Source organism: Rhipicephalus microplus, chromosome X (assembly GCF_043290135.1).
Source record: "Rhipicephalus microplus isolate Deutch F79 chromosome X, USDA_Rmic, whole genome shotgun sequence".
Classification (NCBI taxonomy): domain Eukaryota; kingdom Metazoa; phylum Arthropoda; class Arachnida; order Ixodida; family Ixodidae; genus Rhipicephalus; species Rhipicephalus microplus.
The window spans coordinates 356677545-356696315 of NC_134710.1; the positions used below are offsets into that span (position 1 = coordinate 356677545).

An 18771-nucleotide genomic window follows, 5' to 3' on the forward strand; every position below is an offset into this window, starting at 1 on the left:
GCTGAAAAGTCTGTCGCCTTTGTTTTAGCAATCGACATTTTCTATTGTTCATTCATCACTTCAGTATCATAACATTCACTCTAACTGAAGAGAACAACTACTACGATTGTCGCAGGCATTCTCGAAGCACTGTTGGTGTTCACAGCTCGGTCTCGTCGTGTAAAGCACAACATGGTACAATTTTAGAAGGCTACAAGGTATGACTCTTCTGGTATAAACCGTGTAGACCATATTATTATTATGATCTTTTTCGAGTTCATACACGAAAGTCTGCTGTCATACGTATTAGAAAGCAAGCACTGTGAACCGGGCGGCGTTCGAGATGCTATCGCGCTGACCTCAACCATCGGGGATGTCACGTTAAGCCCCTGGTGTAACTTGCCGGGCTGCTTGCAAGCATCACGACTCCTCGACACTGACCGATGCGGGATAAGAGCATGGCATGACGTCTTTAGGAACAAGCTGCGAGGTTAATCTCGCGCTAGCCAGTGCACCTTTTCATCCCGTAAGTAAGGGGAGGGAGAAGTAGTTTGCCTAGGGAGATTGCCCCGAAAAAAGCTGTAGTTCTTGGCCGCGTTGGTGCATCTTCGCTCAACGAATATGTTTGCGGCGTACTTTTAATTAACGTTTCGGGGCAGCGAAGCATTATCCGCACATAGCGCGTGAACGTAGTGCGCGTGGAGTTGACAAGCCCTAGCGTGCTTTTAGATAAGCGATTTTCGTGGCTCGGGGCGTTCCTGTTGTCGCAGCTGGGCTCTTCCGGTCTGTGCGCTGCGAGTACGTCTGCGGAGCAAGTCTCGCCGAAATTTAGCGGGGTCATTGTACCCGGTGGTTTATTCCTACCATATTTCTTGAGCTCACGCGAGTAAGTGCTTTCTTCCAAAGAAAAGTTTCACTTCGTGTGTAACGTCACGCCGTCTCCCATGTTTTAGATATAGGGAAGGCCAACGTGCAAGGTTTTCTTCTCTAAGCTGAGTACATTAGCTCATTCGCAAGTCTTTTCGAATTCATCTACGAACTCGCCTGTGTCAGCAATACGGGTTCCATATTCACAATGATCTCCAAGCACGAGGTTTAGGTTCGATTTCCCGACGTTTGTTTTGAATCTTGTCCGTTATAGCAAAAAAAAAGTTTCCCTATGGTACGCTTGTAGCGCAGCTGCAAAGCTCTAAACACTGTCACAGTTATGACTTTCGGAACTTCTAAGAATCGGAAACAGTGACCGCAGACAGCCCTGCTGCAAAAACGTATGCCGATAAGGTGTCTAACTATCTAAAGTAAGGATGACTTCCTCCGAAGCTGCATGCTAGTGGTCATAAGTGAGGTTTCTACCAGATTAAAATAAAGTAGGTAGACAATGTTTTGTAGAAGGTGGCTCTTACCATTTACTTCAAAACAGTTTCGGCTGTTTCTTTTTTTGTGAACTAAAAGGGCTCGTGCAAGTCTAACAGTTCCTCAAGTTCTCATTTTTCACTTAAATGCACGGATGAGTTCTGAAGATTAGACAGCCTGGGCAGAAAGGTATACACAGACATGTAACTACTATGGCGTCGTGTTTGCTGTTTGTATCGGCCTTCTCTTTAGAGTATATTTGCAGACTTAGTGAAGACGAAAGTTCTTCAAGTTTTATATCGCAGAGGAGACCAAATAAGTCAGAGGTCTTATTCTACCTATTGATCGTCAGCACTGTCTGAGCTAGAAACAGTGGCTTGCGGTAAAGCCTTAATATTGCATATACCATCAAACCCAGATAATGTATATGAAATCTGAGTAGGGTCACAAAAATATTCAGTGTGCAGTGGAATCTGGTTCATACGGTTTTACATAATGGGTTTTTGTTTTTTATTCCCGATCAGCGTCTCTTGAAAATAATGCTCTTTCATGCGTTCAATGCCATCACATTTCTGCCCAAAATTAAACAATGTGACGGTGACAGTAGTTTTTCACCGATATCTCTGGAAATTCTACATTTATTCTGCAGCATGCCGGCTCAAACCGCGTTCCAACTAACTCAGATCTACACGTTGCTCAGCCGCTCATGTCGAAGCAGCATTAGTTTTGTGGCGCAAAACGAGCGCTGCCAGGCGTCGCCGCAGCGAACCAATAACGAAACAAAGAAAGTGCAGCGCAATTTTACCAGCTACCTAGATAATGCACAATAAAGGTGTGTTGCTGACATAGTATGCGTATTATCCTTCCTTTTTTCAGCCTGGTGTTTGCAGAATACTTGTGACTACTGATACGTTAGTTGCTTACTATTTCTGCATGCACCGCAGAATCTCTGGTCCTAAAACCGATGGAAGTATAAGAGTCCCCGCGCCCTCACCGTGAATTGCAGCTGTCTCCAGGAGGTGCATCAGACAGCCGCGACACTAGTGTCTAGTCACTCAGCAGTGTGAATAGCCTGATGACCACTTTGAACTTGTACAAAGCCGTAAAGTGAAGCGCGTAAACGCTGAGTCCTCTCTGACCTCAGGCAAGTCTACTGTAAAATCTACTCAGAAAACCGCGGTCACTGCAATTATATTTGTACCAGAGCTAGCTACCGATAACTGGAGGTGACTCGACAGACAGTCGGTTTTGGTGCTTCTCAAAGTGGCGGTGCCTGCTGAAGCAAGAGACGCCAGAGCCAATTTGCGAAAAAATTTCCTTGATATCGACGTTGCACACGAGACTGCACTGAGCGCATGGAGTAAAATTATGGAATTAGAGGGCATAAAAGTTCACTCGTACATCCCTTGAGCAGTGGTACCACTACTGGTGTCATTTATGATGTCGAAATCTCTGTTTCAAACACAAACTTCACCTGTCTTGGGGTGTCAGTGGTTGATGGCATCGATATCATACACATGTCTGGCATGGGCGAGTCTCGCTTCCTAACTATCATACAAAGCTAGCATAAAACTAGCATACAAGGGTTAATATCTGCCCTCGCATATCAAGGCAGGACACTTTCGGCATCCTGTTTGACTTTTCATCTGATGGCCTCTTCATTGTCACAAATGTTTTAGATTTAGACAAGTGAGCGCCGTGTGTAAAAACACGATAATTTGCTCACTGCGCCGAACCACACGCTGCAGACTACTGCTCCGCCACCGTGTATTCAAGGGCCGCAATTGCCTCGGGTCCGAGGACTTTGCTTAAACTTATTGCCCCAAGATACAGAAGGGAAAGGACATCTTTAAGCAGATAGTGTGAGACTGTTCGTATCGTCGGGAAGCTGTTGGTGTCGTCCAAATGCGGTACTCTCGACGCCATTGTATTTAAAGGGACTCTGTGTCACGTAATCTACAAGAGACAAGACCTCCTTTGCTTCATAGTCCATACGCGTCCACGTAAATTTCTGAGGACACCACTACACCAGAGCACATGAACACTTATGTTTGGCCGACAATACCAAAGCTTAAAGCAGAGCCGCACCCAAAGTCAAAGCCACAGAGTAAGGCCCAGCAAATCAAGCAGTTGCAGCAGACAGAGCCAACATTGACCGAGTTCGTGACAATGTTGGTCGTCCACAGCTTACCCGAAAAAATACCAGGGAATGTCTGCGACGCTACGATGTCTTCTGGACGCCGTATTGATGCTCTTGAATAAGCTAAATACTTCCGCAGCCCAAACTGCCCTAAAACTGCTGGAGGTCCTCAATCTAGTGTTTTCTAGCACTTCACTAGTACCCACCAATCGCCCACGAACCTCTCTAAGGCCGCGATTTCGCAGTCGCATCTCTTAACGCTGAAGTCATGTTGGCCAGAAAAGCTCCGTCCACAGTGACTGACTGACTGTACTTCTTCGTACGCGCAGTGCTCTCTTTCTCTCTTTTTCTATATGTTCTCCATTCCTTTATCTCCAGTGCAGAGTAGCAAACCGGACGCTCATCTGGTTAACCTCTTTTCCTTTCCTTTGTTTTTCTTTCTTTTTTGCATAATACTTTTACTTTCCGGTTACCGTAAGAGACGTATCATCAATATTCCACTGTATATGTGATGCAATATATAAAACATATCAAAACAATCTTCGAAAGGATATTAAACAAAACATTGTTTTGTGGTTTTGATTCATGTGGTTTAGACGGTACAAAAAAACTATTAGGCCTCAATACTGGCCCCATCTCACTGATCTCCGTAGCTTTAAGGTATTCCCTTCCTTTTAATTTTTTTTGTTCGCCAGGGGCAACGAGAATGGGTGCGCTAACTATACTTGCACTTTTATTAACCCGAGGGCACCTGCCCACGCCCGCACACTGTACCTCTTCAGTTGGGTGCACACACTCTAACTATTCACGCAGATTTATGCTTCCGCTTCGGCGGGCAACGTCGGCGCTGGGTTCACTTGCGGGGACGGTGGACTGCTTGACCCCTTCGCGTGTAACTTCATTTCCAATCTCGGTGATCGCTGCCGACTGCGGCGGCGAGGACGAGTCGTTAACGCGCCCGGCTTCATCGCCAGACTTTCTGCCTGATTCGGCAGTAGGAAGGGAGAAACGGTCACTGCAGCGGCCTGTACCCGGGAAGTGAGCGAATAGTCGACTGCACTGCGTATAGCGTGTGCGCCTGCTCGCCGGGAGTCACTTCACGCGCGTGTCCGCACGAGCACGCATTCGATTCCACGCCAGATGTGTGCTCTGGGGCCGACCTTAGCGCCGTTGCACAGCCGAGCCCTTAACGATGCAACGAGCTTGTTTACTTCGTACTTCGGTCCTTGAGGCCATCATGTTGACCCCATATTCGCAAAGAAAAGTTGTTGCGTTAGCCATGTTCGCAAGTAGAATTCTAACCAACTTTGAAGCAGGGGCCAATTATTAACGTAGACGTCTGGAAAATTCCATTCCATAGAGTATATGAATGAACAATGGAACCGATTTACCAAGCTTTTGGTTCATATGTTTGTATTAAGGTGAACATCTTGGACGCCCCATCAAACGTCACGTAATGATGACGTGATCATGGTGACGTCTCAGCTCGCCAGTGTTGGTGAAGTCACACGATCACGTCACCACGTGGCACCGTCGTTAGCAAAAGGTTGACCGATCACAGAGGCGCTGCAAAACCATGTGAAGTGCTGGAAGCTTCCAGTGATTCTGATCCCGCAATCAGGTGGGGAGGGGAAAGAAGGAGGTGACTAATACAATTCACTGGTTGGGAAAAAAGAAGTAAATGGCCTTCACCTCGTGCTAGGCGAACGCATAACGAGCCATGTGTTTTTTTTTTTCATTGGCCACCCCAATCACTACATTCTTTTTCCTGATCAGGATTGCTTGAAATTTGATCTCACGAGTAATTCAAGTGTAATGACTGGAGCAGATGTTGAAAAAGGTCACAGCCAATACCACTGCGTTCAAAAGAGCCTGGTGGAAAGGTCATGATTTTTTCGCAATAATTTACTGACACCGCTTGGCCAAACATAGCGCGTTTCTACAGAAACTGGGCCCAGAAAAGCTTTGGCTGTTTGGGGCTTCCATAAAAAAATGAGACAACAGTTCTTGCCTTGTGACTTTCTCAGAGGTAAATTCGTTCCCGACACAAGCTGTGTTTGTAGGGCAGCGTGTGTGTTAACAAGATGTGTTTGGGGTCTTTGAGCTGTGAGTATAAAGCGTCTGAGAGCATTACGTGCACTCTCGCATGCAAATGCGGCGTTGGTAACCTTCTTCGGATACGAGGGGTCCCGGAAAGACGCACTGGTACGACTGAGATTTTTAAAAGAAGTTTGTTACCTTACATTCGGCGGTACTTCAGCGTTCTTGCTGTCAGTGCACCATCGCAGCCAACATTTGAAAGGTCTCGGTCATGGGCATCGAACAAGCTGGCTCCAGAAGAAAAGGCAATGTTGATGTTTCATTGAAGATTTACGCGCTGCTCAGACCGGTGCGACACTGATGGTGTTGCTTACGCACGGAATCTACTTAGTCGCATCTATGATGTAACAATATATCAGGTATAACAATATAACGTGCCAAGGCCAGGATATGAATATGACGGTAGCCGAAGTGGAGGGTGCCGAACATTTCGACCAGCTGGTGTTCTATAAGGTGCACTGACGTCGCATAAAACATGGACCTCTGGAGTTTTGCCTCCCCTAAATGTAACCGCTGAGGCCAGGACTCAACCCACGAACTTCGGGTCAGAATTTGAGTACCGTAACCGCTATAGTTACGCGGTGGGCGCTTTTATGATATTGGCCTGCATGGAGAATGTGAAATATGGCTGTCTTCTTCAGTTCGCTAAGGCGAGTCGTACTTTATTGCAACAAAAAAACTCGCCAGTCTGAGTGTCTAATCCTGCAGTGGTAACTAAGAAAATGCTATGAAATATTTTGTGAGATTTTTTTTAATCTGCAGTGCCGATGAACGTACACATCACACGTGGAGCAAAAGGGGGCAGGTGAGCACTGCAGCCGCTCGTTTTGCATGGCTCGTTTTGCAGCGGCTCGTTTTGCTCCGCATGCGTAAATGCCGAGCGAATGTGCCACGGTTTCACATTGTTACATTAGTTTCCGTGAAGGCAGCACCGTTTCTCAGCTTCAATTACTTTCATACAGTAATCAGCATACAATTGGGCAGGAATAACCAATAATAGGCCAGCTACAACTTCAAGCATGAATCATGGTGTCCCTAAGCAACAGCAGACTGCGTACATCAATTAAAGTGAATCATTCGTGCCGTACCAAGGCTAGTTGCCCTTTTACACGACATGCCAGTTCTTTTCTTTTTGTGTGTGTGAATTTCCAGCTTAATTTCAAAATGCGAATCCTATTCCAATCTCGACAAGAATGCTCGATTCTGCCAGTTGATATCTTAGTTTTCCCACTTCTACCAGAGTGTCGTGACCACTACAGGCCGTTTGTCGATCCCTTCAAGCCCAGAAAACTCGCGCAAACTAGCTCGCACAGGGTATGTGATCGGCCGAATGCCTGTCCTCCATCGCGTGCAAACACGGTGTACGGATGAGCATGTGCGAAGCGGCGAGCAAGGATGGTCTTTCAAACTCATCGCCATGCTGTTTGTTTGCACGGCTGGGTCTAATGCATGGGTTGTCGTAGAATTCCAGCGTGCCCCCTCGTCCTCGATTCGAGAGCCCTTGTCGACAGAGAATGCGAGGCGCCTTGTTCCGCAGAATGAGCCAGCCAGCTCTTCAACCTATGCTAAAACGGCGCAGCAGTTCTGATGACCAGCCACTCAGTGGCGCCGACCATGACGCACTGCACTCACGAGGAAATACATGAGCTAGATCGAGAACATTAGTATTTATCATTTTTGAGACGTTAGGTGTAGTTGATGGGCAACATTTGGTGATAATAGGTTGAACGCAATTATTCACTTTCCTTACGAATAGTTTTAGCGTAACAACTTTAATTTACTGCGTAGGGATGACCACGACTTTTGTTATATTCTGTGGGATAGTTTGGGTGTGCTACTAAAGTACTTGAACACCACCACTCGTGCCAATCACCAACCATTCTTCCTAACTAAGTATCCGTTAGTTTCGTGCTGAAAATAGGGGAGCTTAATGAAGTCGTGTCCACCCCTATACCACTGTCATGGTGACAGACTCACTGTTAAGGCATCATACTTGGTGTTTATTAGCTGCGTTTATTCTGTGGGTGTAAAGATTATATGAAGTATCAAGCCACTCATGTAGTTTCACTAAATCTTTCACTGGAAATGTCCACAGGAAGCGACCATTCTTTTGCGGTATTCATTGCTGCGAGCATCTTTAGGGCATTTTGTTCTTCAAACCCTTCGCAACGTCGGGGTCACACCAAGCTCAGGCTGCTACCTTAGTGTACCGCGAACCTTGGCACAAAAGGATCGGGTAAGGCGTGCCTTTCGATCTAATTGGTTTTTTTCGTTACTCTCTTTTCAGCGCATCTTGGACGGGTTCTCTTTCATGTCTTTTCTTAGCCATCTTTACATGCCTTTCCGCGCGGCTTGTCTTTAATCAGCCTCCAGCTCGCCTTGCATCACCTTTTAGTGCGCCTCTATTCAAGTTCTTGCAAGTCGCGTTCTTTTAAACATCACCAATATTTATTTCTCCATACTTTAGTCTTGTTTTTTTCATTCATTAAATTCACTCTAATGGTGGTAATACTGACGATAAGAAAGGACACACGAGGCTGTCCTCATCATTTTTAGTTCACCTTTGTTTTTGTTTTTTTCTCCTTTGCTGGTCTCAGCCCTTCTAATCTTCTCGTGTCTGGGTGACCCACTCGCCTCACTTTTCTCTTCTCTCTACCCCACGGGTGCCGCGCTCTGCTATCACCATTCAGGAGCGCGGTTGGAGCGCAGCGGTCGCTACGGGCCACTTCTCACTCCGCGACGCTGAGCTGTCACCAGTTTCTTTTTTTTTTCGCCTCTTTAGAGTTTTTTTCTCTTTAGTGATTTGTCGTTTGTGCCTTGACGATGTGGAGCTGATTGATTGGGCGCGGTGGTGGCCGCGCGTCGCTAATTAACAACGGCGCTGGGCGCCATGACGTCACACTGCAAAGCGTTCCCCTCCCTGTGTGCCATCTTTGTTTGCCCTCCAGTTCTTTCACGCAGTATCGCTGTTCTTTTCGTGAATGAAAAGGACGGATCTGTTCTCGCCTCCTGGCACCCAGCACTTTGCTCTGTTTCTGATATGCGCAACTCGTAGACTTTCTTTGCGAACGGGCCCTTGGAAATAGGGATGGAGCACTGGCTGTGGAATAACACGAGCAAGCAATTCATATACGTCGCCTGCGCGAGGCCACACTTTTCTATGCCTACTCACTCCTTTGACATGTCGCCAAATGCCACGTGATTGATCTCCCCCCGCATCCCTCCCCAAAAAGAAGGCTGATTTAGATTGCACGACCTCTACATTTTCTTGCGATCGTAAACATGGAAGTTGACTCTATGGAAGAAATTAACTGAATGCAGCAATATCACAGCTTGCTTCGCAGTGACAAATAAGAAAGACATAGAAATCTGTTTTTAAGTCTTTATTTCTGTGACACATATTATTACGATAGCAATTATAGAGACACTCTTGGCTGGGCTTTGCCACCGGCGTCGGCATCGCCGTCACTCACTGTATACGTATACGTATCTATATATATGCAAACGCAAGAAAGAAAAAAAATACAAAAAGGAACTCCAGCGCGCGGAAACGAACTTGGGACCTCTGAATCTTGAGTTCGAGGCGTAAACCACTTAGTCACGGAGGAGAACGTCCTTCAACGTCGAAACGGCAAGCTATATATATATATATATATATATATATATATATATATATATATATATATATATATATATATATATATATATATATATATATATATATATATATATATACCACTTACCGTTTGTTACGGCCGTCTCGGGGGGATGTATCGTGTTTTGAGAATTGCCAGCAAGATGACACAATTAGCACGTATCGCCACATCGTCACGACGCGGCGGCGCGCACTCTCATCTCCCACGTGCACTTCGCCCCCCGCAGAGGGGGCAGGAAGAATGCTCATGCGTGCGCTTGCTTATCTCGTGGTGGGGAAAATCGTTCAACTTGGCTGGATTTGGGCTTTTATTGGATCAATTTTGTTGTACTTACCGGGCGCAGAATGGTCTCTGCAGTCGTTGCACAGTCTCCGTTTCCGATAAGCGCGCGTTTTTCAGGCACAGCGAAGTAACAACTGTGACGCTCATTTGCGTTTATCTCTGCCTGTGAGTAAGTTTCGTGCGTCATTTGTGTGTGAGAAACGTGGGGCAAGTTTCGATCTGCTTGCCATTCTGCGCATGACCTTCCAATTTTTTTCGCTATCGCGTTCACTGCTTTGCCTTTGCGGCAAAGCTGTGACTTTTCAATAACAAATCTGTAGATGAGTTAGAAGTGTTGAACAACTCCAATATCTCTAAAACCTTCAGGAAAGCAGTACAATGATGAAAAAAATAACGAAGGACCGTGGAAAATTTTTGCGAGTTTTTTTTATGGCATATGCTTTTGGAAGGGCATGTGAATTCCAGTTATGGTCGCCATGCTAGTGATTCCAGCTCTTTCCATGGAAGCGCGTAAATAAAAAAAAATATTCATTTAGGTGTCACCACGCTAAATGTCCTGTCTTCTCATCCCCCCTCTAGGCTCCCGGTCATCGGATGGGACCAATGTGTGCTCTATCATCTTGACCTTCATCTCACTGCTGGTCATATCTGTTACGTTCCCCTTCTCACTCTTCTTCTGCATCAAGGTGAGTTTTTGTTGCACGAGAAGTTTTGGTACATTTTGTAGCTACAAACACAACAGTGTACAGAATGACACTATGTCACAATATATGCCGCAGCATGGATCTTGCTTGGACATGTTATACTCCAACCAAGAATCATAAGCGGTTAACCCACACCCAAAAGTATATGGAATTTTCACACAACTAAGTCTGCTCAACATTATCTTCTTTTAAGCGAAGAAAATGAGTGCGCACGCTCGCAAAACTGTGAACGTAACGTATGCACCAAGAAGCGGTTTTCACTGCACTTATTTTTATTCAAAGGCAAAGCATGCTTTACAGGTGCAAACGATTCGTAGAAACGCGAGTACGCGCGGTAACAACAAAAATGAACAAGCAGCCAACTAGACCACGTAATCTTGCAGTCACATTTTGCGGACGCGTGATAATTTAGCATACAGTCATTATACAAATAGAAGTATCGCGATGTTTTCGCTTTCGGTTCGTCGGCCAAGCACACTGACGTGCGTAACAGTTCTTGCCTCTCAACTGACACACATATTTGTCTCTAAAGAAAACAGAATAAATTAACCAGTACACCGACTGTACACACAATTTGTAATACTGACGTTAATCGTGCGTAATGAATTTCAAGGAGAGGTCCTAACCCTTATCCACAAAGTTTCTGATTAGTAAGTGACCCTTGCCACAGAGCGGCGTTTTTCAGCAATATGTCCAGTGGTGTGCATGAGGGCAGAGGTGCAAGCGGGAATGGATGTAAATCAAAGGACTGTGGAACGCCTCGCGTTGGGTGCTCACGGGAAGACGACAAACGAGGCTGTGAAGGGCGATATGGGGTGGGCAGGTTTTGAGGCGAGGGAAGCGCAGAGCAAAATAAGGTTCGAAGAAAGGCTAAGAAATATGAAGGAGAGTAGATGGGCAGAGAAGGTGTTCCGTTATTTGTATAGGAAGAGCGTGGACACACAGTGGAGAAAAAGAACTAGAAGACTCACTAGTAAGTATACGGCTGGTATTGTAAGCCGTATGTCAACAAAGAGCGTTAAGGGAAAAGTCCGGGAGGCGGAGAGGATTTACTGGATGGCAGCTATGGAGAAAAAACCGGCTTTGAGTAACTACCGAAGGGGCAAAAATGAAATAAGGAGGGAGGCATTTTACGATAATTCAAGGGGAAGCGCTTTACTGTTTGAAGCAAGATCGGGTTGCCTTAGAACGCGTAGTTATAAAGCAAGATTCAGTAAAGAAGAAGAACAATGCACATGCTGCGGGAAAGATAAGGAAACGGCGGAGCATGTTCTGATTGAATGTGGAGATATCCACCCAGGTGTACGTTTGGGCACGAGCCTACAGGAAGCCTTGGGTTTTAGGGACAACAATGGAAAGCTGAACACACCCGCGATTGAAATAAGTAAGAGACGGTTAGAGTATTGGTGGCAGAAAATTAGAGAGAAAGGACAAAAATAAATATTGGAAAAATAAAATATGGACAGTGTGCCGTAAATGGCAGAGAACTTAAGCTGAAAATTTACCTTTTTTTCCATTAAGATAGAATTTATCGAAGTAGAGGCATTAGGCCAACATAAAAAGAAAAAAAGTTTTTTTTTTTTTTGTCGAGCCTGGTGGCATACTTGTCACCACCCCGTTATAAAGGGGACGCTCATAGCATCCATCCATCCATCCAGCATTAGGATTGTCGAGAATATGCTCCTACAATGAGCTTAAAAACTTATCAGGAATTCACGACGCCACCCCAAGAGATTTTTTCATTCGCAGGCTCTATTTATCTCTAGTCCTTCACTTCCCCTACGCCTATGTGCCGTATCAAGCTTAGAAGTACTCTTTGTTGGGCTGGTCGGTTCATGTTTATGCACAGGCCACAAAAATGGTTCTAATTTTGCGCGACGTAAAAAAAAACCCCTTCCGTCATTTTGCTAGAAGTTTTTTTTATAGAAAAAGTTTGAAGTAAGATGTCAAGGTCATTTGCGTGCACAGGGCCACGGGCCAGATTCGCAGAGTGTTGGTTATTGTTCGCAAGTTGTCTTCGCCATGGCTTGATAAGCTTTGCTAGTAATATGTCCAACACTACTGCGGTTTTATTTTATTTCACAAACCGTTTTAGCATAGGTGTGCTTTGCTTCCTTTTTTTTAAGAGAGGGAGGATACCGACTCCCATTTCAAGGTATTTGTGAATATGCTGCAGCATCACACGACATTGGTATAAAATCACAGAATCGAATTTCAATAGAGGCTATGATACCAGAGACCCGTGTATTTAGATTTGGGTGCACTTTAGGGAACACCGGATGGTCAAAATATTTGGTGCCCTTAACTACGGCATCTCCTTATAATTATGTCGTGGTTTTGGGACGTTAAATGTCAACAAATATGCTCGAGAACGCTGCGGAGTAAACATTGAAAACATGTGAGCTATCGTAATTTCACAAGGTGATTTCCTGTTGGTTATCAAATTTATCACAATTCCAAAAGACAGTTCATTACCGTTTTTAGAGAAGTGGAGAGCCAGATATAATATTTAAAAAGAAGAGTTTAGGAAAAGAAAGGTACTCTACAATAAGTCGTGCAACGACTAGAGAAACAGGCATTGCTATTTTTAATACATTGCTACACAATGCTAAAGTGTTTGCTAAGACAAAGATACGTTTACGTGACCTACACAAACGCGAATGCGCCCCGTGCATGATGGATGTTGTCACTACCATTATCAATAATCTATTACCCATAGTATATGTCACACGCAACAAAAGGCCCGTGTGCTCAGATTTGGGTTCACGTTAAAGAAACCCAGGTGGTGGAAATATTCGGAGTCCTCCAATACGGCGTCTCTCTTAATAATATCGTGGTTTTGGGATGTTAAACCCCACATATAAATAAAAAAATATAAACATGTCACACGCAACACTATGTTTTGTGACAATAATATTTTCATGTTGAAGGCGCAGCGTAACACTGTCATTATTCCATCTTTGCGTTTTCTTCAAAATTATGTGGCATTCAGTATAGTACAGTCAAGCTTTCTCGAAAAGGTCATTCGTTAATACTATTGTAGTGTGCTAAAAAATGTATCAAGTAGGGTTCATAGCTTTAGCTATGCTTTGCTTTTCATGTAATCTTCTGCTTACTAATTCGTTGAACAAACATGATGTCATGTACGCATGGAAAAACGTGACAGTATCTCAGTCGATGGCTGCGAACATTGTTCACCACAAAGCCAGCGGCATGTTCAAAAAACGTAGGCAGGGGAGACGTTTTTGTTGTAGTATGATGATGTCGTGGAAGTAGTCTGCCAGACCACTATCTTATCCCACAATCATGAACTCACCATCGTACCACCGAACGCTTGCCTAACTATGAGACGGTGACGTTGCTCGAATGGCATGTGAGCCTTTTACCGCGATAAACGGTTTCCCCCGATGTGTCTGCGCGTGCATGTGTGTAAGCACTCGGGAGAGAGGTCAATGTAAAAATGCATGGAGGAAGTAATATGGAGCAGAAGCGCGGGCGCTACATTCGTGAAGCATCCACATCGCAAACACCGGCGTCGCCATCCAGGGAAGAAGCATCTTAATGCTTCGCCATTTCCGCCGCGTCATTTGCAAACACATGGGCACATCAAGAGGGTCGCAATACTTTTGCAGTCAGATGTTTGCAATCCCTTCTTTTTTTTTCGCCATGGAAGCAGCACCGGCATCTCGGGTGATTCTCATTCGCTGTTCCGGTGTGTTCTTTAGGAAAGCTACGCAATGACCAGCTGTGGCGTATACTCGTTGCAAATATCATGCAGTTTGCAAAATACCTGGTGTCACTTTTTATGTGCACGCATGTTCGCTTGATTGCTGATTGAGACTGCATGATATTCACACGCGAAGCTCCTCGCTGTATGCTGTCTTGGTCCTAACTCATTGTGTAAACGCGGAACACACGCGAACTTTTCTCTTTGGCGTCTTACACGCCATACATGAAATGTGCCAAAGACATTGTATCGCGTTTTTGGAGATTGTGTCCTTCATAGGGAAGGACAATGAAGTTTCGCTGTTTTTATTGGAATACGTGGTGTATGTATTGTGTGGTGTGCACTCGATAGTTGTGTGCGTGCTGCAAATACAAACTTTCCGTGCACAATCGCACAAACAGCGGCGTCTTCACTTTGTCGTGAAGCCACGTTTGCCGTGAAGCCAGCTTGACGTTGCACTGAATAGCTACTAAAAAAGCCGTTGAGATCGTTCAGTGCCACGCTCACACCCAGGGGCGTCGGGAGAAATGTTTTATGGGGGAGGGGACGGGTGGGGGGCAGCACACCCATAAAGTGGTCAATTTTCACTCTGTATGCCATGGCGAACAAAATTACCGGGGTATGGCCCCGGTGTGCCACCATCTGTCTCAGCCACTTCTCACACCATGTATATACGAGCAAAGAGCCGCGCTAATCGGTCTACAAGAGAAGCAAACAAAAGCCTCCCACCTAGCGGAACGCGCAAGTTGCTGCGGGGTAAATTAGAATACAATAATGCACGAGCTGAATGTTTTTGATTAAGGCACCTACCGATGCTTTATGGCTGCTACACTAAAAATTTCCATGAACTTCAGCGTACAGTGCTTCGTTCTGCCACGCACGCACACCCCGGCAAACGTGTGCTCGCAGCATTTGACTACATACAAACCACACAATTAGCGCTAGGATTACGCCGTGACTACCACGCAGAAGCGAACCCGCGCGTAGAGCCCGCCACTAGGAGTCGTCTGTTTTCCTTACTCCATACCGGTTCGTTTGCCCCTTCAAATTGACGTCACTACTTCCACACTTATCGCAACGAATTGGGATACGATAGGGCCTCTCCTCAGTTCTGCTTTCTCTATGTAAAAATGCAACCATTGACACTTTTTTAGGCAAACAGAGTGCGATTTAATTGTACCACCCCACCCTGAGCAGCCGAATGGCACATCGTATAAGCCAACTCTTTGGGTATGAGCCCTTTGGCAGAAAACGAACACGTAACTCATCTTTCAGGAGAAAATACGGGAAATAAGGACCCCACTTTTCGCTCTTCTTAGCACTCGCTGATCAAGTAAGGGCTTACATTTGTATCGCGTGCGTTTATACAGCTTCGAGGCGCTGAAACGCCGTACGCTGTCCGAATAGTGAAGGCAAACTGTCCTCACATTCGCGGAGAGTGCTAAGTGTTCTAGAACACGAATCGAAAGAGGCGTTCAAAGTAATCCGGGGCGCACCCTTGACCATAGAAGAACATCTGCCCGGCTGCGTCCCGTCGAGTTACAAGCTAACATTGACCCAACCATTCCTGTCACGTATCGTATGCAATCTGACCAGAGCATGTGCCAGTCGCGTTTCGCAGAGGAGACTGTGTCGGGGAAATGGCTTACGTGCATCGCCCATTCAGGGCCAGCTCTATCCAAATATTTGCTTGGCCCTGCTGGCACATTCTCCGAGTTTCGCGTGTACTTCTTGCAATAGGAACTTGTCAGATATACTTGTATATATTATATGGCACTCGGTTCTTCCTTCGTGGCTAAGCGTAATGCAGGCCCTGTGCGATCATATGTTACCGTAATAAGGTGAAAGGCGACAAATTCAAGGTAATATAGAGAACTACGCACGCAAAAACCAGTAATAGTACGTTTTTGTTTCACTTTATGCGCAAATGCATCAATGTGCTCTTTCAGCATTAATTGTGTTGTTACACTTTTGGTCAGTCCTAGTTCAGGTGAAGAGCTGCATTTCGTGAGAATATGGAACTTGGAGCAACCGGGGGTGCACTTTTGTATGCAGGTAAAAGACATGTGTGCCATTTTTTGCCATTACAGCAGTGTCACTGATCATAAATCCTGCACTATTTTTGTACTACTATTATTCAACAGACAAGCAAGTTTTAGGGTCACTCATAATCACCCTGTCGATTTTTTTTTAAAAATATGGCCTCCTATGACTTTGTGGTATTTCGCTAGAGCATCTATTTCTCTCAGAAACACTGACAGGACATCTCCCAGGGTCTCTCATGTATGGCGACGTGCATGAGGCACACATGCGTCATCATTCGATGACGTCATGTATGGACGTCCCCGCATGGTGACGATTTTTGCGTCACTTGAGTTGCTGCCCCGGACGTGTTCGACGATCAATTTTCATGTTTCAAGAGACACCTAAGGTTTTTTTGTTTTAATAAATAAAGAAATAATAAATATTGCACTACACGATAGGGCACCATGTAGCATGTGCGTTCTTGGTATTTCGCCTTTACCAGGCAGCTCGTTTCGTTTCCCAGCATCTAAAAAGAAGGGACAAAGTAGTGATTTACCATCTAATGCTGCTGGCCAAGGGTCTGGCGTTCGAGGGGCAGAATAATAAATACTCGCTACTGCAGAGACTCCGCTCTTCGCAGACGCTCGGGAACGTCCTCATTACGGCGTATTTTTCCGGCCTCTTGCCTGAGGCGGCGCGCCCTCCTCTGTCCAGTGGCCGGTGCTTGCTGCCTTTCTTAGGCCCGAATTAGCGTCGACGCCAAGTTTCCCGGCCATCAATCTGCTGCGCCCCGAGTTGGTCGCATCGCGCCGACGTTGTCGCGTATCGAAAGCACGAAACGCATTACGGCCCTCTGACGGAGGCGTGCGCTCGCACTCGAACCCTTATGAGCGCCGAATTAGGCTGGCCTTGCGCCAGTCTCTCCGCTTACGTTCTACGTGAATGCGTTGACTGCGAAGAGATTAAAGTACCAACCCCTGAAACAGAGAGAGAAAAAGAAAAAAAAAATTGAAAGCTTTATTTTAAATTTGTTCTTCTGCGAGTTTTGAAGTTTAAGCTTCCCCAGAGATCGAAAACGTTCAATCACTCTGCCGAACTTTTCTTCGGAGTCGGTAATTAGCAAACTTTTTCCGTTCTGCGAAAATCGTTTCTCTCTCGCCTGCACTTGCGATTCGCTGCCCATTCAGAAAGGTGTTTGCTCCGCGATAAATGAAGCTTTTTTTCTCCTCTGTAATTACACAATTCTTTGCGCATTTTTATGTAAAAAACGAATTAAGTTCTCTCGGAAGCTACACTTCTCCGGGAATTCAAATTATCAGAGGGAATTCAACAAAAACGAAAGTGCCGAAACACTGCCTGACAGTGCCACGTTTGTTCTTTAATTATTATTATCGGTTCTGTCCATATTTCAACGAGCGTTACTCAGCGCAGACCTATTTCTTTTCAAGAAGGCATTTCATTGCAAGAAACAAAATTTTCTGTTAATTTTTTTTATTATCCTGACCATCAAAGAGACCTTCAGTGCCGAAAAGAAAAGACGTCCCAGTTTGAACAGGTTTTATGTTTATATTAAGTACCTAAGTCGAGCAGGGCTTGAAAAGCTGAGGGTATTTTACATTGAAGACAAGCTTGTTCTTCTTTTCTGCCTTGCAATCTGACAAAATATGTTTCACCATTTCTTGTGCACCATGTTTGGGACAATATGGTTTAGACTAATGTGACACATGTAGCAGTTCGTGAACGTTGCGTTGAGGCGAAGTGAGTGATAGAGCGTCTAAAGGTCACGTGGAAGGAAATGTGGAAGTTTTAACTTTGAGTCACGGTCTATGGAAGGGTGAAAGTATTCCTGAGGCGAAAACTTTATAATTAGTGTGGTTCAACGTCCCAAAACCACGATATCAATATCAGAGATGCCGTTGCGGAGGACTCCAGAAATTTTGATCACCCGGGGTTCTTCAACGTTCACCTGAATCTGAGAACACGGGCCTCGAGCACTTTGGCTTCGATTAAAAATGCGGCCGCTACGGCGAAGATTCAGTTATGCGACCGGCGGGTCAGCAGCCGAGTGCTTTATCCCCTAAACCACTGTGGCGGGTCGAAATATTTTGTCATCGATTCCTTTCTTTGTGGGCGTGCTTCTTTGCAATGACTCGTACGCCTAATTTAATGACGTATGTGCACCGTATTTTACTCAAGTATGAACTTCTATGTGTGGCCAGATCCACTTTTCTATTCTTAAACGCCTCAGTGTCCGGAAGTGCAGTGAAATATGACAGTGTGTCCCGAAGCAGTGGTCTTGTGATGTATGTAACCAGTGTCTCGGGTCAGAAACTTAAAATCTTGAACTTTCTGTGCAGGTCTCTCGAGAACATTAAACGTTATGTGACTTACGTGACAATGATTACGATTTCACAAGCCCGTAATGCAATCAAAATATTGTTTTCTTTTTTGCCTCTTTTTCCCTGCCCTGCTGATTCTACGGTATTTCTGTCCGCAGTCCCCTTCTACTATTCATTGTTTGATATGTGGGGTTTAACGTCCCAAAACCGCCATATGGTTATGAGAGGCACCGTAGTGGTGGGCTCCGGAAACTTCGACCATCTGCTGTTCTTTAACGTGCACCCAACTCTGAGCACACGCGCCTACAGAATTTTCACCTGCAATGAAAATGCAGCTCTACAGCCGGAAATCGATCCCGCGACCTGCGGGTCAGCAGCCAAGTACCTTAGCCCCTGGACCACCACCGAGGGGCCCTTTTACTATAAATAGTAGCACGTGGGTGCCTTCATACACACCGGCATAGTT

The 18771-nt window shown here is 45.4% G+C and overlaps 1 protein-coding gene across 2 annotated transcripts in view; it reads left to right on the forward strand.

Moving 5' to 3' along the window:
- The window catches only part of LOC119161982 (mechanosensory protein 2), a 504482-nt gene that overhangs the window by 213097 nt on the left and 272614 nt on the right, over positions 1-18771 (forward strand). For both annotated transcript variants that reach the window (XM_075879857.1, XM_075879858.1), the window contains one exon: positions 10090-10196. In XM_075879857.1, the coding sequence (XP_075735972.1) occupies positions 10090-10196 (107 nt within the window). The remainder of the gene's footprint in view (positions 1-10089; positions 10197-18771) is intronic.